This window comes from Mustela nivalis (assembly GCF_964662115.1).
Source record: "Mustela nivalis genome assembly, chromosome: 11".
NCBI classification, from domain to species: Eukaryota; Metazoa; Chordata; class Mammalia; order Carnivora; family Mustelidae; genus Mustela; species Mustela nivalis.
In genome coordinates, this window is record NC_139030.1 from 85,323,984 (window position 1) to 85,351,114 (window position 27,131).

The window sequence follows — 27,131 nt, forward strand, 5'->3', positions numbered from 1 at the left end:
CCAGGGGACGGGTCAGAGCCACAGAGCTGACTCTGGAGAATGGGGTGGGGACATGGGGGGCAGGGGTCGGTAGCGTGCTCAGGAGGTAGCCTCAGAGTCAAAGGGGCTGTTCCTGACTTCGGGTAAGTCCCCATTCCTGTGTAAGTCTCTGTTTTCCTGTTTGCAAACACGGGTACCAGTCGCTGCCCTCCAGGCCCTTGATGAGGAAGCTGAGCACAGACCCGGCACTCACACAGTGTTTGAGAGAGGGGAGTTCTGCCGCACTGCAGCTGTAAGAGGAACCTATCTCGAGACTCAGGTTCCTTCGAGGATGGAACTGAGACGCTCCCAAGAGAAACAGCCCCAGGCGGAAAGCACAGGGTCCTGAATCCGGTCCTCTGTGCTCCTCCCCTGGCTCCTTTTCTTTACCCGCTGTTCTGAACAACCCTGGCCTAGCAGCCTCTCAAAGCCAGACACTGCCCAGGCTGGCCTTTTCACCGAAACTTCTCAAGGAGGGCGTGAAGAGCCCTGCTTTATGAACAAGCAGCCACAACAGCAGTAACAAGAAGATGAGCGGTCCCTGACTACTCGCTATTCGCTGACTACTCGCTATTCACCAGGCCCCCCTTAGGTGCTTTGTGCGTATTAACCGATTTCATCCTTATGGTGAGCCTATTGCAGATAGGCTTGCAGATATGGAGAATAGATTGCAGATATGGGGAAACCGAGGCACCGAGGGGTTCCATAACCTTGCCCTTGTGCTGCTGCTGCTGGTCAGCAGCAAGCTGTACACCCGTCTAGTATGTGCTAAGGGGGACACCCAGGCCTGGAGCGGCGACTCCGCCGACGAGGCTGTGCAGCTCGAAGAAGGAGACCCTGACCTCACAGCCCCTCCGCGCCCCCTCCCACAGGCACCCTGCCCTCGCGCAGGCTAGAGAGGGAAGGCTCGAAGGCAGGGAGAGCATGAAGGCCCCACGAACAAAGAGGGTGCCGGAGGGGATGCTCCCCAGGGTCCCTCCCTGAACACATACACTGCATCATGCGCCGGTCGTCGCTGCTCTGGATGCGGTGGCCATTGTGGAACCAGCTGATAGTGGGGTAGGGCAGGCCAGTCACCTGGCACTCCAGCATGGCCTCCTTGGCCAGGCCCACCTCCAGATCCTGTAGTGGCCGCAGGAAGTCGGGCATGGATAGCCGCTCCAGCTCACCCTGCTCTGGCTCCTCAGGGATAGATGGCATCTTCTCTAGCTTCGAGCTGGAAGAACGACACGGCTGCCCAGAGGTCTCCCACCACAGGACCTGGGCACCGCAGAGGCCGCATTGGCTTCCCCAGGAGCACCCCCTACCTGGGGCCGGTGGCGGCCGTCCGGGGTTCCTCCACATAGAGCTGGGCCGAGCACTGGGCCTGACCGTGCGTGTTGGTCGCGCTGACCGCGTACAGCCCCTCGTCCTCACTGCCCACGTGGGCGATGTGCAGGGAGTGCAAACCTCCGTCCTGCCGCAGCCGCAAGTTCTCGCTCTCCTCCACCTGGCGGCCTGGGAGAGGACGGGGCGGGAGTGCTGAGCAGGCTCAGCCAGGGGCCCAGGGCCTCTGGACCTGAGGGCTCCCCCCATATCTGCAGGGTGGAGGGCCGTACCAAAATGAGTCCAGGTGACCGACGGGGGCGGGCTGCCGCTGATCTTGCAGTCGAAGCGGGCCGCGCGGCCCTCCAGCACCTCCACGTCCTCCAGCAGCCGAGTGAACAGAGGCGCCAGCGAGGGCCGCACGGTCAGTCGGGCGCTGCACGTCAGCTCATCTAGTGGAGAGGGGTTGGCGCTGTGGCAGGGAAGGTCACGGAGCCCCAAGCACCCCAACCCGAAGGGCCCACCCGCATACCGGGCAGGGACGGGGACCTGCGCTCAGAGCTGGGAATGAACACAGCCCAGCAAGGTCCCCAGACACTGGAGCAGGGAGGCATGGGTGAGACCCTAAGATCTGGCTTTCTCAGGAGGGTAGAGGTTGGCAAGGGTGGGTGGCAGGGAAGCCATGGCTGCCGGGACCACCACAGGGGGCCCTCCTCATCGCCCCTTGCCCAGTCAGGATGGAGCTCAGCTGGGCTCTAAGAGAGAGGTCTAGAAGCCAAACCCAGTTCCTCCTCCTCCACACCTTTCCCTTGCCTTTGGGGAAGCTTTCTTCTGTGCCTGGCTGGGGCCCACACTCCGTCCCTCCCATCCCAGACCCAGAGCAATGTTCCTTGGCCCTAAGACACCAGCCCACAAGAAGTCTTCTGGGGCAAATGAGAGCCCCTTCCACTGCCCTGATCCTCTCCTGCTTGCAAAGGCTTCCAGTGTCACCTTAGGCACTCATCACCACGCGCTGGGGAGGCATGATCTCTGCTTTTCAAAGGAGGACGGGGACCAGGTCAGAGATGTCATTTATAATAGTAATGGCTGACATTTATAACGCCACCCTTTGCCGGGCTTGTGCTGTACTTCGCGCATGACACACATTAGCTCATTAATCCCACTGGTCCCCCTACACGGGAGCTTGTCTCACAATCCCTTTTTCCAGACAAAGAGTCTGAAGCTCAGAGAGATGAAGTGACTTGTCCAAAGTCATGTGGCTGTCTGTGGCAGGGCGGGAACTGGAACCCAAGTCCGGGTGGGCTGGCTAGACCACAACAGACTGGCTATCTCTGGGGTCACCAGTTCGCAGGGACATGGGAGGAGGTGCGCTGTGCCAGAGGCCACTCCCCAGGCAGATTCTACCCACACAGGTGCACTGCCTTATCTTGTTTAGCTCCCCAGCTCCCACCCCTCCAGCCCCCAACCTGCGGCTCTCGGGGGGCCCCCCCCAGCAGCCCCAGGGCCCAAGAGTGCAGTTACCTTTGGCCGTGCTGAGCTTGCAGGTGTAGACGCCGCTGTCATCCTCATGCACAGACGTGAGCAGCAGCTTGCATTTCCGGCCATCGAAATGCATCTTGCACTTGAGAAGGGCTGGCTGCAGCAGGCGGCCTCGGCAGAGCCAGTCAACCTCCACATCGGCAGGACCCGCCACCAGGCACTCAAACAGCGCCATCTCCCCGGCCCCCACGTCCACGTCCTGCAGGGGGGCCAGCACGGCCAAGGACCGGCTTTCAGGGTGTGCTGGCGGGGGGGAAGCGGCCACAGGGGGCACGCATGGAACAGAGACACAACGGGGCGAGGGAGACAGACAGATACAGAGAGAGAGATGCGTTTTGTTCCTTTGGAGACAGGGAAAGCCCGCCTGCCCGGCCAGCCCAGCAAAAAGCTCCAGAGCCTGGCTTCAGGAGGGCCATCCAAGCTGGGCCAGGGAGGGTGAACTCAGGGGAAACAGGAAGGACTCGAGGGCAGGGAATCTGAGAGGGCCACGTAGGGGCAGAGACGGCGGCGGAAAAAAAAAAACAAAACACAGCACACCAGCTGGGTACAAACTGGACTTTATTTGAGCTAAGAAACAGCTTTGTTCAAATGTCTTCACACCCACGACAACAGGCCCTTACTCTTTGGCCAACCCTGGCTAACACCCTCATTCCCAGACAGAGCATCCTGGGCCCTGACAGTGAACAGGGGAGTCCCAGATGAGCCCTGAACCTGCCCAGAGCGGGACTGGGTCAGGCCTCCTCATCAGCATAGGGCCTGAGGGCCTCTGGCTTTTAGTGTCTTGTGAAACAGAAAGCATTGTGCCATCTGAAACCCGTTTCTGGAATGGTGAGTGCCCGGTCCCCTGCGTCATGAGCCCCTTGTCAACAGCCTCCTGCCTCTCTAGGCCCCTCCAGCCTGTGGGTGCTTTGCCCTGTCCTCTCCCGCCCTGCCTCTGCGCACATCGGCTCCGACGCATCCTTCCCTGACTGTCACAGACACACAGACAGACAGATAGACAGACAGGGCCTGCAGCAGCGGTAGCACATGCGCTCGCTGGGTGCTCCCCTGCAGGGAGAGACTGGGGGTGGGGGGAGTCTTCATAGCCCTCCTGGCAGCCCCTTGCTGGCACTCAGTCCATGTGGGGGCTCCCAGCCCGCCCAGCCCTATGTCCACTTGGGGAGGAAGGGTCCCTAGGGGCCCACGGGCTATCCCAGGATGCTGCACAAGGTGGGGAGGGGATGGAATGGGAGGCTGGGACAGGGTCCGGGCCGGCGGGCCGGCAGGGCCTGTGGGCAGGAGGCAGTGAAACACAGCGAGGTCCGAGAGGTGCCTGAGACAGGGGCGCAGCTCGGAGGGCAGCGGGGGGAGCGCAGGCGGCCCCCTGAGCTCACTCGCCTGTGTACAGACAAAAACCTCAGTCAGCAAGCGGCAGGTTAGTGCAGCACGCGCACACGCACGCACACGCATGCCACGCAGACCTGGCTAGGGCCCCTCTGCATGGAGAGTGGTCTCTAAAATGGCCAGGGCACCCTGCCACTCTCAGATCCCCCCACATCAGCCTGGGGATAAGGGGCCAGCAGCCAGCCAGAGGCTGGGAGGGTCTCTGGGGTTCCTGGACAGGCAGAGGCCATGGGCAACCAGGGAAAGGGCATCCACAGGCATCGGGGCACCCAAAGCCTAGGGGATGTCAGAAGGAACCCCAAAGAAAGAAGCACCGAGACACGGGTTAACACAGAGAAGCGAGGCAGAGCCAGACCCTGGAGGGGAAGGAAGAGGCCAGGGAATGGGGGCCAGATACGGATATAGGGAGAGCTGAAGGTTTCAGAAACCAAGGAAGTGGCAGCCCCAAGAATGGGAGGCACTGGGCAGGTGACTAAGGCAGGTAGTGCCCAGTGGAGGTGACCATGACCGTGAGAGTCAGAGCTCCAGCAGGGGCTAGAGGTATCTGCAAAGCTCTCCGAGCTGGCCTCTACCAGGAAGGGAGGGATGATGGCTGAGTGTGGAGCTAAGGAGGGGCTCCCAGCCCTGAGCTGCTCACAGGGAAGGGGGAAGTAGAAGGCGAGGTTGATGACCAGCCCTAGGGAGGAAAACCACCAGTCCCCCAAGGGCAGCCTGGCTGAGGCCTGCCTGCTATCTGCCTGAAAGGTCTGCTGCCCTTCTGCCCCGACTCCGGGGGCCCAGCCCTCTCCACATTCCACGGTCCTGCTCACCCTGGCACCCCTAGGGTCCCTCCAGTGCTTCAAGCCCAAGTCACCCCAAGGGCCCCTCCGAACGGGTCCAGCTATCAGACTCTCCCCACGGCCCCCTCCAACCACAACGCTTCTGCACAGCAATGGGATGGGTAGGAGGGCAAAGGGGCAATAGAGGAGAGCAGGGTGGGTGTGAGGGAGGAGCCTGGAAAGGGCAAAGTGACAAAAGCTTGGAAGAGGATGGGGAGGGGTCAGCTGGTGGCAAGAAGCAGGGTCTCTCTCTGGGGCTAGCATCAGGGACAGGTGTGACTGAGCACAGGGAAGGCCATACTGTGTAGTAGGCTGAGCAATGAACTTGCTGTGTGGCCTTGAGCAAGTCCCTTCCCCTCTCTGTGCCTCAGTTTTCTCAGCTACCATAGAAGCAACCAACTATGGGATCTCTAAGGCCTGTTGTGACATCCTCCATCTGAGGTTCTGTCAAAGTTGGCACCTGAGCAGGGATGTGGCCAGGGCTAGGGCGGTGGGGGTCGGGGGGTTCATGGAGAGTGGGAGGCACTCACCTCTGACCTCCAGGCGGGCCTCACACTGCCGGGCGCCATACTCGTTGACCGCTTTGCAAGTGTAGAAGCCAGCATCGGCCCGCTCGGCCGCCAGGATCCGCAGCCGGCACAGCCCACCCTCTGCCTCCTCGGCGAAACGCCGCTGGTCTGGGCGCACAGGCTGCCGGTTTCTCAGCCTGTCGGAGGGACAGGAACTCACTCTGGGGGCCCAGGCCCTGACCTGCCCCTACAGGCGTCTCACATCATCTACCCCCTTCCCAGATCTGTCCTCTGGGCTACAGGGCCAAGTTTTCACCCTCACTCTGCCATCCCAGACCTCCACCAGCAATTTCCAGAACACCTCTGCCTCCTGGGAACTTGCCCTTCTTGGAACCTAACCACAACTATTCAGCTCTTAATAGTTCTGAAACGTGTTTTATTTTTATCTATTTGTTTTATCTTTGTGTTTTATTTTTATTTTCTATAATAAACAGTTTTCCCACGTCCTGAAAGGGATAAGAAATAACTTATAATGTTAAAAAAAAAATCATACACGGCACTGGCCAATCAATGACAAATGAAAACTCAGGGACCTAAACTACTAAGAACCTAAGCAAACAGGAATCAGGGTCCCAGGCACCCGGGATAAAGCACTGTAGCCTTCAGCCCCCGGCTTTGGCAGCGCAGAAACAAACTGTTATGCCTGGGCCTAGCACAGGGCTGGGTGCAGAGCAGGCCTCAAAAATCACAGGGCTGTCGCCTGATGGGGGTGCACGAGGGCAGCCTCCTGTGAGAGATGACTCCGCCCATTCATCCTCAGCAGGACAGCCGGGAGACCTTTTGTTACCCAACCCTCCCCCCAACCCCCACCAAGAAGGAGAAACCCTGAATGAGCCTGAACAAAGGGGCGGGGGCATGTTCAGGGACCGGCACCACTGGACCTGGGATGAGACCTCTGGGCAGGTCACAGGCAAGTCCACAAATGGCCCCCTGCCCTCTAACCAGAGGCCAGGCCTCAGTGGAAGAAGCTTGCAGGGGTGCTGCTACTCACCAGGAAACCACTGGTTTCGGCTCCCCCAGTACACGGATGCTCATGGTGACATCTTGGCCTTCTCTTACTGACTGGTCCATAAGTGAGACCTGAAGGGGACCCCAAAGTGTCAAGGGAGATATTCAGGGTCCAGCTGTGGCTCCCGGGGGCCAGAGGATTCTGCGACAGAGGCCTATTCCACACTGGGCTGACTGAGGCTGGCTCCATATCAGAAGGGTTAATGGGGCCAAACTCTAGGTCTTGTTAGAACCTGGTGGGACCCCAAGAACAAGGGCCCACATGAAGGAATGGGGGTGCCCAAGGGCTGGGTTCTGGTCTCAGAAGTCTGACCTTGAAAGTGGGGGGTGCTTTGGAGCCAGTGTCAGAGGAGCGGCGGTTCTGGCTGGGACTGAGCTTCATGGTGGGGGTGTGGGGCCAGGTCTCTCCAGGCTCCGGAAACTCCTCTGGGGGGCTCAGGTATTCCTCGTCAGAGGTGATGGGGCTGCTGAAAGGTGACGTGGACCCGCCTGGAAAAGAGAGAAAGGAGAGACAGTGGCAAAGAGAGAGACTCCAGGGGAGGAAGGGGGGACAGAGAGAATGACACAGCTAGAGAGATCAGCCACAGATCAACGACCTGATAAGGTCTGGAATGTTTCACACAGCCTAGGTAGGAGGAAGACCAGTCCTGCCCTGACTTTACTTCTTGGGGCTCCTACTTGCGTGCTGTGTGACCTCGCTCAGATGTCTCCTGTCCCCAAGCCCCTAAATCCTGCTCTGCCCCAGACTCTCCTAACGCTGATACTGTTGAAACCCCTGAGTAGGAGAACCATAGCAAATAGCCTGGGAAAAGGGGTTCAAGTGGCAGAGGGCCTGGGCCTGCTGGGAGACCTGAAATTCTACTGGAGCAGGGAACCCACATTCCTGGCATGGAACTGCAAGCTTCTAACGCAGATGGTCCCCAGAGTGGTACAGCCCGGGCACCCGTCTCTTGGGTGAGCTGGGCCTGGTGCAGAGGAACACACACCTCAGACAAGCCCCAACCCGGCAGTGCCAGGGCCAGTGAGGCGGCACCGTCCAGCCCGCCCTTCCCCCTCTCCCTTCTCAGCTTCCTGCCCCAGATACCCCAGGGGCACCTGTTGGCCCCAGCCCTAGAACACAGACCCCAAAACTCTCAGGGGATGGAAAAGCGGTTTGAGTCATCCACAGAGAAGGGCAACTCAGACTGGGGAAGGGGAGGGGGGCACCAGGGTTCGCTTTGGGGGAGGGGTGTCCCCAGGGCCCTGATGCCCTCCCCTGCAACTGGCCAGGGGCCCAGCCTCACTGAGCTGGCTCTTGTCCGACTACCAAATACAGACATGAATCCGCCACAGCCCCCTGGCCCCTCCTCCTGGTTCCCCCACCCCAAGCCCCTGTGGCCCGGCCCCCCACAGGGCTGCACCCCAACTCACCCAAGACTCTGAGCACAGACCCCAGGCTGTGCCTGTCCTGAAGGCTCTGCCCTGGCACCGGGCCCTCCTGCCGCCTGCCCACTGCCCACCCCAGCCGGCTCCCCAGGGAGCAGAAGCCCAGCCCGCCCAGCCCCACTCGGCCGACTCCCACTGCTGACCTGCTGAGGCTCCACACGGAGGGCCTGGGGGAGGGGAGGGGGGGAGGGGGGGCCGGCCAGGCAGGGCCAGGCTGGGTGGCAGGCAGGCAGCTGGCCGGGAAGGTGGTGCCTGCTGAGACCACAAGCAGTCCAAGGGAGGCCGAGGCCGGAGTGGAGGGGGAGGAGAGGGGAGGGGCAGAACGCTTGGCCTGGCTGTATTTAGCCACCCTGCTCGCTCCCCAGCAGCAGGATCTGCTTCTTCTCTCCTTACAGCTTCTGGACCCTGACAAGAGCAAAGCCCCTCACTGGTGTCTCCACTTGAAGTGCCAGGCCTCAGCCCCAGGGGAGACAGGGGTGAGGTGCGCAGCAGCACATGGATGCCTGCCCCGAGCCGCTCCCTCCAAAGCACCCACCGAGGGAGGCAATGAGGACAGATGGCCCGGAGGACGCCCCTGCTCAGACCAAACCACCAAGAGCCCCATGTGGGAATGTGCTGATCAGCCTCAAATACTGGGGCCAGGCCATACCCTCTTCTGTGGTGCTGACAATCACAGAACTGTCAGGACCTCCGGCCTCCTTCCCGGAAATACCCCCTCCACCTGAGAACGCCCCAAATCCCACATCTGCCTCCCCACTACTACCACGGCAGGTTTGGCCCAGCACCACCCGGGGGCACTGGTCCTGCACCCACCTCACCTCCTACCAGCTTGGACAGGGGCACTGTTGGCAATAGTGTCTCACCCTGTTGGCCGCCCCCCAGGGCCAAGGGTCATGAGGCAAGGGCTGCTTCTAGTAATGCCGCACAATGAGCAGCCATCTGGACTGGAACTGCGGAAGGGGCTTGTAGATGAACAGCAGAACAGCGGAGCTGCTAAAGAGAGGTCACATGGCCTTCTCTCCCTCACTCCTTTAAAAGATCTATTCATCTATTATTTGAGAGAGAGAAAACACGCAACTGCATGCATGATGGGGAGGGGCAGATGGAGAGGGAGAGAGAGAATCCCAAGCAGACTCCCCACCGGCAACCCATTGTGGGACTCGACCCCATGACCCTGCAGCCCGAACTAAAATCAAGAGCTGAACGCCCAACCGACTGAGCTACTCAGACACTCCCCCTCCTATCACCCTCCACTCCCCGTGACCCAGTGCCACATTCCCAAGCTATGACCTGTGTTTTCCAGCCAGAGAAGAAGGAGGGGGAGACTGGGAGAGGATGGGGCCACCATTCAGGTTGGCTGTCTTGACGTGGAGGTGGGAAGGCAAGTCAGAATGGCATTTGGTGAACATCTGCCAGGAGTTGGGCCACCAGCTGATGCTGAGATGCCAGGCGTGGCCCCTGGAGGTGGGAGCCCCCTCCCTGTCATGGAGCCTGTGACCTCCAGGGTCACCTCTAGACTGGATGGCGCTGTAGGCACTCACAGGCCCAGGGAGGGACCTCAGAGATTTGAGCAGATTGGCAACGCTTGCAGGGAGCCTTGGAGACCCCTGGTGGTGGTTGGGGGAACTGCATGCTGCGAGAATCCACCTGCCTCAGGGTCCTCAGGCCTCCTCAGAGATGGAGGATCTCTTGTCTCCAGCTCCCAAAACCTCTGGGGTTCTACGCCAGCTTCTGGTGCCACCCCACTTTTTACCGGCCCCACCACCAAAACCATCTTTGCAGCCAGTCCCTGTATCTCAGTCCTGCTCCACCCACAAGCCGGGCTCTCACTGTAGGAAATACCGTTACACTGGCCAGGAAGTAGGGAGCAGGTGTCCCAAACCTAACAGGCACATAGGCCCACCATGTGAGTGCTGCCCCTACATACCCCATCACCCTCAAGACACGCTGACTCTGTGCATGTGTGTGGCCTTTCAACAGTGCTCCCAGTTTGGTCTCACTTGATGAAAATACAGGTGTGAGGGAGCCCTCAGTGTGTGTGTGTGGGGGGGGTCTCTTCCCACCTAGACCAGTACATTGGTCCCAACATGCCTTGAGACATTCTAAGGGTAAACAGAGTCACAGCCACCTACAATGAAAGGCTTTCTACACCCGGGCTTCTCAGCCACCCATATCGGGACTGCCTGGGAGCCTGTTTAAACCATAAATTCCTGGGCCTTACTTACCCTGACCTGAAGAATGAGAGTTCCTAAAACAGAGGTCAGAAAACTACATTTTTAGAAAGCACTCCAGGTTGGGCGCCTGGGTGGCTCAGTGGGTTAAGTGTCTGCCTTCGGCTCCGGTTATGATCGGGGGTCCTGGGATTGAGTTCCGCATCAGGCCCCAGGCTCAGTGGGAACCTGCTTCTCCCTGCCCCTCTGCATCTTTGCTCCTGTGCACTTGCGCGCGCTCACTCTCTCTCTCAAATAAATAAAATCTTTTTAAGCAGCACTCCAAGTACAAGTACTCCAGTACAAGTACATGTACTCTTATGTACGTGAAAGTTTAGGGACCCCTGTGATCCAAGCACTCTAGTACAAGTACATGTACTCTTATGTACATGAAAGTTTAGGGACCCCTGTGATCCTCATGGGAGGAAGATGACCCTAAGAGGCAAGTTCCATCTTATCTGGCCACTAAACTTGGGGGGCAGGGTTCAGAACCTCAGAGGTCTGGCTCCACAGCCCAGGCACTTCCCAGCAACATCTGGCCTCCCATCTTGAGCAAGGTCCCTGACTCTCTAGCAGAGGTTCTCAAAGCTCACGGTGCCTCAGGATTGGGCTTAAATCCCGGACTGCTGTGCCCCGCCCCCAGAGTTTCTGATGCACCGAGTACATTACTGTGCATCCCTAACATATTCCCATAGTGATGCGGACACTGCTGGTCTGGGGACCACACTCGAAAGACTGTGCTCTAGGGACTTCTCAGCTAACCCAAGCTCCCCCACTCTTCAGCAGGTCTTCAGCAGTACCCTCCACAGATGCCTGTCTGGCCAAGCCTCTCCATGTCACTCTGGCTGTTCCCGGGGCTGGGAAAGCCACCTAGATCTCCACCCCCCCACCCCCACCCCACTATCTCACACACAATCCTGCAGTCCACATGGTCCTGGACCATCCAGGAAGGCCCCCGGGTGTGGCTGCAGGGGTTAAGAAGGGGCCAAAGCATGGTCCTGATCTCAGGAGCCTTGTGGCTGGCAGGACGACGATCCCCTCCATACACAACCAGAACAGTGAGCAGGAATAATGAGGCAAGAGAAGGGCAGACGAGGGCCACAGAGTGCAGAGAGCAGATTCCTCTGGGCTCAGGGAAGACAGGGTCACTGAGGGAAAGGGTGGTACAGGAATTAAGAGTTTGGCTGAAGCAGGAGAAAAAGAGAAAGTCTTTCCGGAGGAGGAAGCTGCGGGAGCAAATATTCAGAGACAGCAAGAACATGCAGACGAGGGGCGCCTGGGTGGCTCAGTGGGTTAAAGCCTCTGCCTTAGGTTCAGGTCATGATCCCAGGGTCCTGGGATCAAGCCCAGCATCCGGCTCTCTGCTCAGCAGGGAACCTGCTTCCTCCTCTCTCTCTGCCTGCCACTCTGCCTACTTGTGATCCCTGTCTGTCAAATAAATAAATAAAATCTTTAAAAAAAAAAAAAAAAAAAGAACATGCAGACGATCGTAGCTCAACCTGCTGGCCCCCAAACTGAGTAAAGCTGACAGAGTTAGAGCAGGGGCTCCCACGTCCCAGGTCTTCAGGTCCAGACGGGGTCTAGAGCGGGGCCTTCACTCTGAAGGCCAAGGGGAACTCCTCGAGGCTTCGGAGGGACGGGGTGACACGCAGAGTCAGCAAGACCTCATCCGGGGCCCGGCCATTCCCGACCCGCATTCCACAGGCACTGTTCCTCTAAACATCCGCTGTGCTCGCCCCACTGTGCAAGTCAGCGAGCCTGAGGGCAGAGGGAGATGCAAGTAGGCCTGCAGCGGGTATCGCCCCTTCCAGAGGAGAAGAGGTTTCTGTTTTGGTTTCAATGGATGAAGAAGCCAAGAGAACTTGCCACAGCTGGTCTGACCTAGCCACAGCAACCGTTAACTCCCCACGCGTGATTACAAGGAGATGCTCTGTGCTGGACAAAGCACTGGTGCCCCAAAGTGGACTAGGTGTCCATTCTTCTGTGGGGCTGAGTGTGACAACACCCACGTGAGGGAGCAGCCTTGGGAGACACCCCCCGGGGCCAACTTGCTTCTGGAAGCCAGGAGTAGGAAGGAAGGGTTGAGTCTGGTCAAGGGGCCTACACTGTTCTTTCAGATGATGACCAAACCCCTTCAAGGATAGGCAACGGGGTCATGTGGCATTCCGAGGTCCCCTCCGTTGGCAGCTCCTGCCTTCACAGGGAGAGGCTGTGACTGTGGCAGCCACAGCCAGGAGAAGGGGCACGGGCAGATGCTGGTGCCTTTCCCTTTATACTCCTGAGCCCCTATAACCAAAGTCTGTCCTGTTATGATGGTGTCATTCCTATGGGAGGGCCGGAAGGAGCTCTGAAAAGCCAAATCCTCTGGCCCAAAAGTCCTTAGCTACCCCTCATCCCCACAGGGCCTCATAAATCTCACCCAGTAAGTTAAGCCCAGGGGACATACAGACCCTCACCTCACAGGTGAGAAAACTATGGCCAGCTAAGGAAAGAGGAAGAGGCCAAGGTCTCAGCCAGAAAATGCTAGAACCTTAGGTTCAAATATATAAGATCTATGCTTGAGGGAGGACCGAAGGCAAAAGGATGGAGCCCCCATATCCGTCTTCCTCCTGACCAGCACCCAAAGGGCCTCCTGTCAGACCCAAGGTGGAGATGAGCCAAACGTGATCCCACATGCACGCAGGGAGACAAAGCAGGATCGTCGCCACAGTGGAGATGGGGAACGCAGGGAGGAAGGAGAGAAAAGACCCCATGAGACCCACCCAACGAGGGCATCTGCCTTCCTCCCCTCACCCTGCTCCCCAACCAGCGGGAGCTCATGAGCACAAATTCTTTCTTAACGCTGAAGAATGGAGGCTTGGGAGACCCAAGGACAGGGCTTCGAATCACAATCAGCCCCCAACTGGCCCTCTGTTCCTAGAGCTGAGCACCCAACAGCATAGGCCCTAGGCCCCTGAGACTACTTACACGCATCTTCATTAAAACATAAAGAAAAGAAAAATCCAGTGCCCGTGATCGAACTAGCCACAGTTCAGGAGCTCAAGAGCCACACGTGGCTAGTGGCTACCATACTGGATTAGGTGCATCTGGAACATTTCCCTCAAGGCAAAAAGTTCTACTGATCAGCATTTCTCTAACGCACTTTGCTGGGGGCTTTCCAAGTCTCAGCTCGCTCGTGTGTAATGTGGGCATAACAACAGAACCCGGGCAAGAGTAAATGTGGTAAGGCAAGCGACACAGGGCTGGGTACGCAGGGAGCGCTCAGGAAATGCCCATCTATGTCCTCCTCTTCCGCCACCACCTGAGCGCATTTCCAGCACCGCCAATCACCTGCTGAGTACGACGTTCCTAGGCCAGTTATAGCTGCTCAGTAAAGGTGGCGGGCCTTGGGCTAGCTCTATGTCGTTTCATTCTCCATGTTTATGTCTTCCTATCTGTAAAATGGGTGTATCACCACCTATCATCTCCTTCTCCAAGCTGGCAGCCAGGCCGTATCAGTAAATGTCGTGTGACAGACGTGGGTAGTTAAGAATGCTCAGCTTCAGGTAAGCATACCTCTCACTCTCCCCAGCCACCCGCCCCAACACACATACCCCCTTTGGGAGAACAACTGTGGCTGCAGCAGAAGTCCTCAGTGGGCTGGCTGGGGCAGGCTAGAAGGGGCCCCGGGGCAGGGGGGATGAGAACCAGATGCTGCCCTCCAATGCCTGAGCAACTACGCTGTCTAGTTACCCATGGTTCCCAACCAGGAATTGAACTCTGGGAGCTCTCCAAAGCACACTCTTTGGGGGTGGACACCCCAACAGGGCACTGTGCAGCCAGGCCTGGTTGCCAGGGCCACAGGGTGGGTGGGGGGTTAAGGAACAAGAAAGGGAGGTGGTTCCAGAAGACCTCTTCCTATCAGACACTACACACTCCCTCCCTCGTCTGACTCCCCTGCCTTCCTGCCTGCCCCCCACTACCCCGCCCCTGCAGTCACAGGGCCACACTGCCTGACTCCCCTTCTTATTCCCACCCCCTCACTCCGCACACAGTGCAGGCCTGAGACCCCCGCCCTGGCCAAAAGTCTGTGCCACCCCCTGGTTCCGCCCACTCTGCTGCTCTCCAGGTCCACTGGCCCTTGTCCAACTGCGCCGGACCAAACAGTGCCTTGTAGGGGAAGAAAGTCTGCTTCCGCCAAGAGAGCCCTGGGGCGGAGTCAGCATGACTTATGGGGGCTGCTCTCTGGGGGCAAAGCCCAGTGCCACAGACTAATGCGATGAAGCCTGTCTGGCTCCCCAGGGTGGGTGGGGTTGCGGGGAGACACAGACATGCCACAGTGGGCTGAGGACCCAAAGGCTGGGAAATATGGAAAAGCTGGGGCCGCGGGCCTGGCAAAAGCAGGGGAGGAATCCCTAAGACAGTCTGAAGAATGGGCAGAAAAGGAAAAGGCAGATTTCTGGAGTCTCGTGGAAACCTGGGCACAACAGCCCCTGTTAATAACGCTAACAGCTAACATTTGCCTACTGCTTCACATAAAACCTGCTCACCCGTTTGCTTTTGTTCGTGAGGCGGTAGAATCACACAAAGGAGGAAACTGAAGGGCAGGGAGGTTGAGTACGACAAACACAGAGCTCCCAGTCAAGTCCGGACAGCTGCCTTGCCCCAAGCCTTCTTCCCAACCTTAAAAGGCTCCCAATGGCCACAGGTCGGTATCGGGACACCCCCCCCCCCATCCTCCTTGCCAGATCTCAGCCCAAGCCAGATATTGACCAGAGTCCTGGAGCTAGCCCCAGGCCCCCTGAGGAGAGCTGGGAGCTGAGTCACAGGCCAGATCCCAGAGGTGACAGAAGGACGGAAGCACGCGTGGAGGGCCAGCATGAATCAGCGCGGTGGGAGGGGCGAGGAAAAGGAGAATGTCTGAAACACCAGCTCCTGGGAGGGGTATGGGAGCCAAGGAAGGCTTGCTATTCTGCAGAGCCAGATGGGCGCAAACAAAAGAATCAAATGCAGGATGGGGGCTTAGGGTAGATAGCACCCAAATCACCCTTAAGGTAAAGGTCCAAAAATCCTGGGCCCACAGCAAGACAGGCTCAGCAACCGGTCTCCTTTCGTGTCCAGTGAAAGGGACCGAGCAGCATGTGCTGTTGGGCGTGCTGTCCCACGCCCAGAGCCTCCTGCTGCCTCTCTACACCCCGATGGCCTTCAGGGCCCCTGCGCCTCTCAACCCAGCACCCCATAAATCTGACCCATGGCTTGATGCTCCTCTGCCCTGCACTGTCCTCCAACCAGGTCCTCTGATCTAGCTTGATGACCCAGTGCTAATATCCTGGAGGGTTGAGTCTGTGTCTTTTCCTTCTGGACAGCCCCCCCAACCCAGCCTCACCTCCCCTGCCCCCACTGCCCAGGGTCAGCACACCGTCAGCAACCTGAATGGGCAGAACTAGCCATGCCCACTGACACCCATCCAGCCCTACCCTAAACCTGAAAGAAACTGGGCTTACACCCAAAGGAAGCAGTCCAACACCAAGTGAGGGCTTTCGTAAAAATAGAAAGCAAGGCGGCCTCAGCCACAACCATCTCCAGTGAGGTGCTCTCAGCTTCCCTGTCTTGTAAGGCTTTGGGTTCAACAGAAGGACCAAGGGCGTGGGGAAGGGTTGTGGCACTTAAAAGCATCCTTTTTGCTCGGCGGGGAGGGGGTACTGTTCTAGAGGAAATGACCTCAGAAGGCTCCTGATGGCTTTTAAGCCCTTTGAGCTGGGAGAGTCTTTTTCTCAGAGACTCAAGGATAATTTGCTTTCCCCATAGGACCATTTTTAGGGAAATGCCAAGGGAGGATGGCATTTAGAGGATATGTGAAGACAAATTTCAGCGACTTCATGAATTGGCCAGCCTTGTGTGTGCCTTTGGGAATCTGGCCCGGGCTCCAAGGCCAGGCCACTTAGAATGCTTCCAGCAGAGCAGCCGACATGTGAGAACAGACGATGCCCCCTGGCCCAGAGCCTGAGCTCTAAGTTTGGGAGAGGGAAGGGTCGGGGTTCATCCCTCCCGGGGCCCCGGGCTCACAGGCTCCCTACCAGGTCTCACGGCCAGCACGGCGGCACAGCTGGCCTGGCCCAGCTCGTTGGTGGCGGTGGCTGTGTAACTCCCGGCATCAGCGGCCCGGGCCTCCCTGAGCAGCAAGGTGTGCCGCTCGCCCTCTGCCCGGATGAGAAGGCGGCCATCACTGCGCAGCGCGGACCCATCCTTCTGCCAGGACACTGTGGGGAAGGAGCGGGATGACTGGTGGCCATGGTCCACAGTAGTCCACTGGGGGCAAATCTCCCCTTCCCCTCCACAGAGCCCAAACCACTCCGCTCCCCACCCTAGGGAATCCTGAGGGCTCCCCCATCTCATTCACAGAAGCCCAGGTCTGCCCTCCCCTCTCCAGGGGGATTCTGGGAAAGCTCTCCTAACACACACACACACATACACACACACACACACACACACACACACAGCCCCATGGAGCAAATGTCCCTCCTCCCCTACCCTCTCCTCCAAGGACTGAGCGGGAGACTTCCCACTCGCTGTCTCAACCTCAGCCTGGGCCCAGCCCCAGAGCTCACCTTGGGGCAGGGGATTGGCAGTGATGATACACTTGAGCAGCACGTCTGACCCTGGGGCCGCCACCACATTCTGCAGGGGGATCTCAAACACGGGGGCCTCGAGGGGCTCTTCCCCAGCAGACACATATGAGTCATCCGAAGACTCTGCCAGAGACATGGGTAACAGGGTAAGGGGACAAGGTCCCTGTGGGGATGACTCAGAGAGAGAGGGGATAATGGTATCCTCGGGTCTTAGAAAGCCAAACCCAGAGAGAAGGGCTTCTAGAAGCTGGGGGCTGGGGGATCAAGGGGTCTCTCTCCTGAATGTCCTGAGACAGGGAAGAAAAGACAGAAGCAGTGGGAGGGGGGTGGTTCTCAAACAGGCAGCCAGGACTCCACGTTAGCTTGGCTTCCCAACCTCAGCCATGGTCACTGAGGTTTGTGGTGGAAGGCCCAGACTGTGTCATGCCTGTCTTTATACAAATCAGTCACTGCGTAGATCAGGCCCTGTTTTATGGAAGTGCTCTTAGAACAGCACAAGGTGTTACCAGATTCCAAAGAGACAGTACAAGCTAACAGTGACCGAAGCCTTAAGCGGTTAACACCGCTGTCACAGGGCAAACATCAGGTAAGTTGTCATATTAGTGATGCCACTGGATTCAAAAGAGGGAGCAGCAGGTGTGTCCAGGAGCCGTCTGAGAGCCTCATGAATGGGCTTTGATTCCATCCGTGCACCAAGCAGTAACACTGCGCCCACGGCATGCTAAGCTTGTCTGAGTACCAGGGAGACAGCCAGACATAAGAAGCGTTTACAGGAAGCTCGTGCAAACAAAGGTATCCTGAAGCTCCACTGTAGTGGACCCCTCTGGGCGCTTTCCACCCCTGACGTTCTCTAAGCCAGACGAGGTACAGTCTGGTAGATGGCCAGAAGGGCAGTGAGAATCCCAACTAAGCTGTTTTCCAGCTCCGTAACCTTGGACAAATTAGATAACATCTCTGCGCCTCTCTTTCGTTATCTGGAAGATGGAGCTGATAACTAACACCCAACCTCTTGCAGAGCAGGCAAACAGGTTAAAATAGAACCCCGAAGCCCGGTTCATGCAGTGCCTGTGTTGTGGGGTAAAATAATGTGGCTACTAGGATGATGGACATGTACCTAATTATCTCTAAAAACGTTGAGATGATACTCCACGAAAAAGACAGAAATAGAATAACTCCTTCCACGAAAAATATAATGACGAAAAACCCAGGGTGGTAAGCGCAATGAGAGACCCTGACCAGGTGTCCTGGGTGCAGCGAGCAGAGGCCTCTGCCTCCATCCAGGAGCAGATCCTGAGCTGGAGTTCAGGGTAAGCAGTTAGGTACAGGGGAGCATTCTTGCTGTTGGCCACCGTCCCCAGGAAGACTAAGACACGACACACAGGCTGGCATATGCCTACAGTTAGCACAGTCATACAAGGACTCAAGGATGGGGGAGAGGCTAGCTTGAAAGACTGGGTCCAACAGTCATGGCCATGGATGGGTCAGGGGACAGTACTGGGCTGAGTTGGCTGGACCAGAGCTCGCCTCTCCCGGGGACCTGACCTCAATTAGAGATGGATTTCCGTCTCTTCCCACACAGAGGAGTGGGATTCCTTAGGTTTCCACCGCCTCCCACCTGGGTTAGATCCTTGCTCCTACAGCCCCATGGACCCAGGGCACATATGCAAGCATCTGGGACCTTTCTATGGTCAGGTCTCAGCTCCACTCAGCCTCCACCAAAACACACTTGCATACTGCCTCACCAGCCAGCAGGTTCTAGCACAAGGACCTTCACAATCCGTCACTCAAACTGAAACCTGGGTCTGTAGCTTCCCGGTAAAACCGCACCCTCACAACTGCCCAGCAGCTCTCCCAAAACGCCCTCCCACCCCGCTCTCCGCACCTTCTCGGCCCTCGCCGAGGCCTTACCCAGCTCAGGCGAGGTGGGCCGGGCCCGACGACCTCTGCCCTGGCCGCGGGGACCTCGGCGATCCCAGGCCCCCCAAGGACCATCCTCCTCAGGCCCTCTGCGCAGCCTCTTCTCAGCCTCAGGCCCCGCCCTGTTCTTCTCCAAGGTCTGAGGCACAGCAGCGCCCTCCAGGCCCGGCACAGCCCAGGGCAGGAAGCGCACCGCTTGCGCTGGGGGCTCACGCTTCCGACCCGGGGGTGCTCTCGTCCTGGCCTCAGGGGGATCGGTGGTGGCAGGGGGCGGCACGGGGCTCCGGCACTCTTGGATGGCTCTGCCCCGGGTCAGCGGGAACTGGTCCCGGCGCCTAACCTCCTGCTGCGGGCCTTCCCCCAGCTCCGTCCTGCCCGCCGGCCCGCGGCTCCTGGGCCGCCCCTGCTCGTCCCCGGGTTTCCCGGCGACGCTCGGAGGAGGCGGTTGGGGAGCGGCAGCGGCAGCGGGGCTCTCGGCCCGAGGGGTCTTGGGGGTGGAAGGCCGGGAGAAAAGTGGTAGCTCGCCAGGCTCTCGAGGGGACGGGGCGCGCTGCAGCGTGGCGCGCAGGGACTCGTGCGAGCGCACCAGTTCCTCCCTCGACGTGGAGCGACGGATGCGGCCCAGCTCCTGGGCGAAGCGCAGCTCAAGGTCGGAGGCCGGGCTGCGCTGCCGTGTGCGCTCGTCCAGCGAGGCCGCCTTCTGCTGGAACAGGCGGCGCCTCTCGGCCACGCTGCCCGTGGCCCGCAGCTCCTCCTGGGAGGTCCCAGGTGTGCCCCAGGGCGCTCCGCCCTCGGATTTGGGCTGCTCCAGCGAGCGGGCCTTGCGCAGGGGCACCCATGGCCGCAGGGGCGCGGGCGGCGAGTCGCTGCGCTCCAGGCTGCGCCGTCGCTCCTCGAAGAACTGCAGCTTGTCCAGGATGCGGGAGCCGGCGCGCACCAGCCTGGGCGAGCGGCCCAGTGCCGAGAGGCGGCCCGAGGCCTCGCTCAGTGGCGTCTGGGGCCGGGACTCCGCGGTGCCCGCCAGCGAGGGCCCCGACGACTTGGACTTTTTCCCTCGCTTGTCTTCGGCGGTGGCGTCCTCGGGCGGCACCGGCTCCTGCGTGCGCCGGTGGGGTGATGTGGGGGTGGCTGGGGGCTGGGCGCTGGGTCCGGGCGGGGGCCGCTTACCCACCCGTGGGGACGGTGGGGGCAGCAGTGCGGATTTGGAGGGAGGCGGTAGGGCGGGGCGACGGGGGGCTTCACTGGCCGGCTGAGGCTGAAGATCAGGCTCCTCCCTGTGCAAGCCGCTCTGAGGGACACTGCTGCAGAACCAAGACGAAGAGGGGTAGAAGATTTAGGGCTCGCCCCTCCCAGACCTTCAGCTCATGATAGGATTTGGACGGTGGGGCATGCTGGGAAGGCTTGGGGGTGACAGGGGTCAGACCGGCTCCCCCTCCCCACCCACCAGAGTAAGGAACAGCCAGAGCAGGTGCTGGGGAGAGGCTGGCAGCCCTGGCACCAGAAGACTGGGCTGGAAGCTGGGCCCAAGTACAGACTCAGCCCCCAGGGCTCTGGCCAGCCCCCTCCCCCCAGCCCCGGAAGCTGGGAAACAGCAGAAAGACAACAGCGCGGTGAGAGAGAAAAGAATGAGTTTAGGACCCAAACGTGAGGAAAGGGGGTGGGGGGTAGATGGGGAGGGGCCCTCTCGGGAATGCAGCCTCCCCCTCATTCCTGCCCCCAGCTGGCCCCCACAGCCCTGCCCAGCCTCAGCAGGACACACCCCTAGAAGAACAGGCAGTCCCTTCTGGGAGCCACACCCTATCTCTGGGACTACCTAGCCCCTCACTAGCGCTCCACACAGCAGGTGGCAGCTGAGGTCCCTGGGGTGGGAGTAGAAGAACCAGGTTCCCCTTCCCTTTGATCAATCTGCCTCCACTACAGGCCTTTGACTCGGTCCTGCTTCTGGGAAAATTAACTTGAGTCCTTTGAAACCACCCTACCATCTCTGCCCGACTCGCCGCCCACCCCCCCAGCTCAGAAGCTCCCCCAAAGGGGTATGCTCAGAAATAACTCAGCTCAGAAATAACTACTGCGTGGGCCTGAAGAAGGGGTGTGGGAGAAGAGGAAGAGGGAAGAAACTGGTCAGCTCAGAGTACCCCTCTCCCCCCATAGAGCTTTCCTGCCCAAGAGTTGGGCCTCAGTTTTCCCCTCTGGACTCTTGAGGGACACATCAAGCAGAAAGATGAGCCAGGAAAGGAATCTGAGATATTAACATCATACCTGACACATTAGGAAGAGCTTAATGAATCAGGAAATGGCTCACTGAATCCTTACTGGGGGCCAGGCGTGTACTAAAGGCTTAAAATGCATTCCCTCCCGGTATCCTCCCAACAGTTCTCTGAGCTAGGAGCGCTCTCCACTTACAGATGAAGAAACTGAGGCTCAAGACATAAAGTGCCTCACCAAGGTGATCCAGCTAGGAAATGGCTGGTGCCAGGATCAACACCCAGGCAGTCTGACTCCTGAGCCCTTTTTCCTTCCAAGTGTCTAGGATTCTGAGGTCACGGAAGGCACGAGAAATAGGGTACTGGCCACAGCAGAAGTTCTAGGGGTGCCTGAGTGGAAGGCCATTTCAGATTACATGCATACACCCAGCCCCTGCAGGCCCCACCGCTGACTGGGGGGAGAGAGGTGAGGGGTAGAGTGGCAATCCACAGTGCCCTGAGGGAACAGAACCTCAACCAGCCACCTGAGGGGAGGCAGAGTCTACTCTGGGGGACAGAACAGCAGAGTCCCCGAGGAATGGCCTCTGGGAACTGGATGAGGCTCCTAGAGAAATCCGAGGGAAATTGGGGACAGCAGCGGAGGCCTCTTGCCAGCAGTTCCGAGCCCTGGGCCAGCCTCTGTACCACAGACATCACTAAGGAAATGGGTTCCTCAGAAGTTGCCATAGCAACTCCAGGCTCAGGCTCAGGCCTGGCAAAGGAAAGCAGGGAAGGAAAAGGCCAGTCCAGGGCTCAGCAGCGCCTGGTTCCTGCAAACCAGATAAAGCCAGGGAGCCTCCCCTGCCCCAGACCTCTCCCTTGCCTACCACTAGCCATTGCAACCACCTCCAAAACAGCCTCCCTGCCCTGCCCCCCAAGGCTCCTTCCTTATCCTCCATGATGAGGAGATGGTCCCTCCCCCACGCACCCATACCCACCACAGGTTAGGTCCCTCTCAGCTCCCCAAATGTCCCCCAATACCTCCATCATCAGCCACTCCCCTCTTCTACTATAGCACTCCCTCCTGTATCTGCCAGCCCCCAAATCTCCAAAAATGGCTCTGACGACTCACTCCAACACCTCCGGCTCAGGGCTCCTTGCCACCCCCTGCCAGGACAATCTTCACCACCCCCCAACCCCGCCCCTGCACAGGCATTTCCCACCAGGCCCTCACATGCTCCCTGCCTGCATCACTCCCAGCCCGCTGCCTCCACCTCAGCCCCCTGACTCCAGCCCTCTCTGCCCGCCCCTGCCTCCCACACAGCCGACTGGATCCTGCTTGCCCAGGCCCCTGGCCCCAGCTACTCCCTGACCACCTCACTCTCTTCTCTCTCCCGGCCGCGCTCTTGCTCCCTTGCTCTCCTGCTCTCTCGGGAGCTGCCTTGCAGAAAGGTTCCGTTCCTCCCAGAAAAAGGCCCACATGGGAACAGGAATGTGCAGAGAGAAGAAAAGGCAGCAGCTGCTGAGACAGCAGGCACGGAGGGGGCCCTAGTGGTGGTGGTGGTGGGGGGGAATCCTGGGGACAACTGGAGCCTGAATGGGCGAGGTAGGAGAGGGCCCCTGGGAAAGTGGAGATCTTGGAGGGGATGAGGAAGGGACAGAAGGGTCCACGAGACCATGGTGATGGCACAGGGAGCCAGGACAGGTGGGAGCAGGAGGCTGTGGGTGGTGACGGCACAGGAGGAGGGAGGCTGCGGTGTGGGAGGACAGAGTAGGTAGCTGGGGCCGGGGTGGCAGCAGGGGCGGTGAAGTGCACAGAGGGACAGAGGGACGGATGGTGCAGGGGAGAGAGGTGTGGAGGCCGACGGAGCGGTGAGGGGCAGTGCGGGATGGCGCGGTGAGGTGGAAGAGCGCGGGCCCGGGGAAGGCCGTTACTTACACGTGAACGGAGAGCGCCCGTCCTCTGTACAGACTGAATGCGCTGCCATACAGGTCACTGGCCACCGAAAGGCTATCCTCTGACCCCCAGCTTGCGCCCACCAGATTAGCTCGAGACGCCCGCACCAGCGGCTCCACCCCCAGGTGCCGTGGCCCGGCCCCGGTTGCCTGTGCTTGCCTTGGGCTGCCCGGGGGGCGGCGGGTGCCACCCCTGCTGCCCGCTTCCTGCTCCAAGACCGTCTGCCCGCTGCCCCACCAGCTCACTTGCTCCTCTGAGGTGCCTGTCACGGAGGTCGGGGGTGTGTCCAGGGAGGTGCCCACCAGGGTGTCGGAGCCCCCTAGAGAGAGGAGCAGGGTGAAGCCCAGGCACCTCCCCGGGGAAGCCCGCCTGCCTGCTTTTAGAGCAGCCCAGAGAGCTCACCTGTGGGGGTGCTGAAGTCCCCGTCATCCCGAAGCTCCAGGCGCTGGGTCCCCTGCACATCGCTGATGTCATCCTCGCCCGTCTCGGAGTCTGGAGAAGAAGGGGTCTGTGTGGGCAGGGCCCTCCTCCCTCCGACTCCAACTCTTCCTGTGTCTCCTCCTGCCTCCCCCGCAGCAGGCTCCATCTTACCACCACCAGCGGGGGCTGCCACACTTCTCTTCCCCTTCTTTTACCCACCTAATCCCCCGGCCCAGCTGGGGTTACTCAGGCCAGTCCAGGGGCTTCACCTAGGGGTCCCTGGCCACTCACCCCTGCCTCCTTGGCCCTGAAAACCACCTGCCACCGCCCCTCCCAGCCACTTACTAGATTACCAGAGTCTCAGCCCTCCCCATCCTTGCTCATCAGTGATAGTGTAGGTTCCTGTACAGCCCCCAAATAACAAGATCCTAGGTTCCAAGGCTCTAAATTTTGGGTTCCGGTACCCCAGGAACAAAAGGGAGTCACCTCAGAGTCGTACGGTCAGGGCACTGGGCCAACTGCAGGGCCGGCCTGTCCTCCACCCCGAACCAGCAGGAATGCATCAGGGCGCAGCTGAGGCAGGGTGAGGAGAGGCCGGGGTCGGGCAGGGAGGTGGGGGGAGTGGAGGGCTAGGGCCAGAGTCAGTTTCCTACCGTAACTTTGCTTTCTGCAGGAGCGGAAAACTTCGCTTCCATAGGAGCAGCAGGAGAGAGACATGGACAGACTGTTATCAGAGCGTTTGTGGGGCAGGGCATGGTGGGTAGACAGGACAAAGGAGGCATGAGGGTACCCAGTGTCCAGAAATGCCCTGTGGGGATGGGGCAGGGGAAGGGAGACACCTGGAATGGGCAGAGCATCTCCAGTCCTGACAGCCTGCAGGCTCCCACTGTGCCCAGCTGGGGAGCACACATGCTTTGGCTGGTAATTCCAACTACCCTAGCCATTCTATACCCTTGGCACTCTCACTGCTGCCCCTGGCCACGTGCGCACACTTACATACACACACACGCACACGCACATCTACTTGTGGTCAGGCCTCGCAGACCCAGGCCACCCATTAGGGGTCAGGCCCACCCTCTCTTAAAATATTTGCATTGTGCTTTGACCCTTCTTAGCAAACCAAACCCCCAAACTGCCTCATGATGGGACTGGTACTCTCTGCCTAATCCTTTTCTTCTACTGCTGAATGGGCCTCAAAAGTGCCCAGTGATTAGGCTACGCAAAGTTTCCTTGGCCTATTTCCTAGCAGGTTCTGTGCCTCAGTTTCTCTAAGAGTGCCATGACAAGCAGGAGCCATGTGCTGGGTTCCAAAGCTCATCTCCACTTGGTCGCACAGATGGAGCACCCTGAGTCAAGGCCCATGGTGGGGTGTGCTAGTGACACCCCCCTCGACCCCCTCCCCCCACAGCTACAGGGTACAGGGCACCCCCTTGAGTGAGTATGGATGTGTACTGGGGGAGCCCACATCTCATAGGCTGTCTTTAGGGCCTGGGCATGAAGCATGAAGAGACATGCACCAAGAGAAGGAGTGGGCATGGGCTAAAGCAGGTAGCCTGTGGTCCACGCACCATGGGTGAGTCGGCCAAAGGCCCGGCGGGAGTGGCCGGTTTTCTGAAAGAGAAAAGCCAGAATGAGTTGTTGAGAGGAAGGCTCACTCCTGCTGTCCCTTACCTCCCATCCAAACTCTGTATTAAACAGAAATTCATTCCAGGGGCTTGGAGAGGAGGAGGAGGGTAACGCACAGAGGTAATGCACAGCTTTCCCTGCAAGGAATGTCTCCACTCTTCCCTGCCTTTCAACCCTTCTAGCAGGAGCTCCAGGCTACCCAGCTTGGCTCTGGGGAGGAGCAGAAAAGAAAGAAGAGAGGACAGCAAAGCTTCGGTCAAATGCTGGGAGTCCGAACAGAGGCTCACAGGACTGGGGACCTGAGGGACACCCCAGAGTAGAAGCTAGGAGACAAGATAGCAGGCTGACTGCCGTGAAGGAAGAGATGAGGGTGGGGGGGTGCTTGGATGACTGGGAGATGGAGGGATGAGGACACAGATTCCTGCTGGGGGAGGGGCGGATGGGGAGGACAGATACCTGAAATAGGTGTCAACCGGGCAGGGAGGGTGATGGGGGACCAGAGGGCAAGGTCCAACAAGGACCAGAGCCTCACGAATGCAGAAAGGAGGCCTGGGTACGCGGAGAACAGGGCAGGGCTCCAGGAATTTATTGAGCTCAATCCCTGTGCGTGGCTTCCAGGAGCTCGGGAAGATGGAAGGCTCCAGACTGGGGGGCTGGGGAAAGCCGGGGCAGGGGGCCGGGGTTGGATGGAAGAGAGGGGAGACCAGGTGGCAAAGAAGCCAGTGGACAACCCACGCCGAAGCTGCGGCCGAGGCCTCCCCGAGGGGTCGCGGGGGATTGCGGACGACGGGGCCTGGTTGCTGGGGGTGGTCTGCCCTTCGGTGCGGGGAGGGGCCGCCGCCCTCGGCACACTGGCCCGGGAGCCCCCCAGAGCGTACCCGGCGGCTGCCCCTCCGCCGCTGGGTGGGGCGGGCGCGGCCCCGGCGCCCCCTCCCCCGGGGCCCGGCCGCGGTGACCCGCCCTCCCTTGGGGCGCCCAGCCCTTCCCGCCCCCTCCCGGCGCCGCCCGCCCCCGGAGCCCTCACCTGGAAACGCTTCTTCACCCACAGCTTCTTCATGGCGGGGGAGGGGGCCGCGCCGGCGGCCGGGCGAGGAGGGGACGGGCGGGGGCGGGGCGGAGTCGGAGGCGGGGCCGGGGGCGAGCTGGGGAGCGGGCTGGAGCGGGCGCCGGTGGCGGAAGGAGCCGCGGGGCCGCGGGAGCCCGGGCGGGGGGAAGACGGCGGCGGCGGCGGCGGTGGCGGCGGCGGCGCCTAGAGCCCGCCCCTCCCCCGCCGGCCTGCACCCCACCTGGCGCCCCTTCCCTGGCCTGTTCCCCTGCGACCCCCGGGGCGGTGCTCACCTGCCTCCGGGTACCCCCACCCCGCACCTGCCTCCTGGGCCCTGGGCACATGGGGAAACTGAGGCACAGAAGGGGGTGCAGCGGTCCCTATGAGAGTTCCGGCCACCCTCTCATTGGCAGCCTGACGCGGCCTTCACGCCACCCCCACTCGCTCCCCGCGGGGCCGCTCTGGAAGGTCAGCCGCATCTCGACTTGCTCACTCCACAAACATGCGCACACTACCCTGTGCCAGGCAGTACCGAACTCGTGGCGGCCGGAACACGCCGCAGGGCCACAGCACCGGGTGGGGGCGCCTAGGTCACAAACGAGACAAGGGCCCAGGTGGGAGGGAGCTCCGTGCTGAAAGCAACTGAGACTATGAAAACCCCCAGGCTCCTCAGGAGAGCCAGAGAGGGGCCTGGAGTTTCCAGATGGTAGGTCCTCTGTCCTTGCCCCCTGCCCCCCCCCCACACACACACGCACGCACGCACGCGCGCGCACACCAGCTAAGGTGCCCAGAGATTCTCCTACTAGCCACAAATATGACCCACCTTCTCACTCATGGGTGTGTATACTCACCAAACTCTATTTGTCCTCCTCCCGTTCGGCACCGCACCACTGTGCACATTTTGCAACCCGGAACTCAATTCTCACCTCCCCCCAACAATCATTATAACTAAGTTTCTTAAGCATTAACTGAGTGCCAGGCACTTTAAAAATGTTCCCCCAGGGGTGCCTGGGTGGTTCAGTCGGTTGGGCGGCTGCGTTCTGCTCAGGTCATGATTTCAGGGTTTGAGCCACGCATCAGGCTCTCTGCACGGAGGGGAG

At 59.8% G+C, this 27,131-nt stretch overlaps 1 protein-coding gene across 10 annotated transcripts in view; it reads right to left on the reverse strand.

Moving 5' to 3' along the window:
* Window positions 1-27,131, reverse strand: part of SPEG (striated muscle enriched protein kinase) — a 55,773-nt gene that overhangs the window by 22,618 nt on the left and 6,024 nt on the right. For 3 of the 10 annotated variants that reach the window (XR_014300499.1, XM_082690285.1, XM_082690291.1), the window contains exons 2-13: window positions 23,343-23,432; window positions 22,923-23,259; window positions 18,792-20,101; window positions 16,863-17,006; window positions 16,332-16,514; window positions 6,954-7,129; window positions 6,624-6,712; window positions 5,594-5,769; window positions 2,845-3,105; window positions 1,617-1,775; window positions 1,326-1,515; window positions 1,011-1,234 (exon numbers count right to left, since the gene is read on the reverse strand). Coding sequence is in view for 9 of the 10 variants with exons in the window: in XM_082690285.1 (XP_082546411.1) it covers window positions 1,011-1,234; window positions 1,326-1,515; window positions 1,617-1,775; window positions 2,845-3,105; window positions 5,594-5,769; window positions 6,624-6,712; window positions 6,954-7,129; window positions 16,332-16,514; window positions 16,863-17,006; window positions 18,792-20,101; window positions 22,923-23,259; window positions 23,343-23,432 (3,339 nt within the window). In the remaining variant the exon portion in view is untranslated. Of the gene's footprint in view, window positions 1-1,010; window positions 1,252-1,325; window positions 1,516-1,616; window positions 1,776-2,844; window positions 3,106-3,403; window positions 4,240-5,593; window positions 5,770-6,623; window positions 6,713-6,953; window positions 7,130-8,050; window positions 9,327-16,331; window positions 16,515-16,862; window positions 17,007-18,791; window positions 20,102-22,922; window positions 23,260-23,342; window positions 23,433-24,013; window positions 24,049-24,928; window positions 24,972-26,010; window positions 26,115-27,131 lie in introns of those variants that run through there. The other 7 variants (XM_082690289.1, XM_082690286.1, XM_082690288.1 and 4 more) reach the window with 7 other exon arrangements.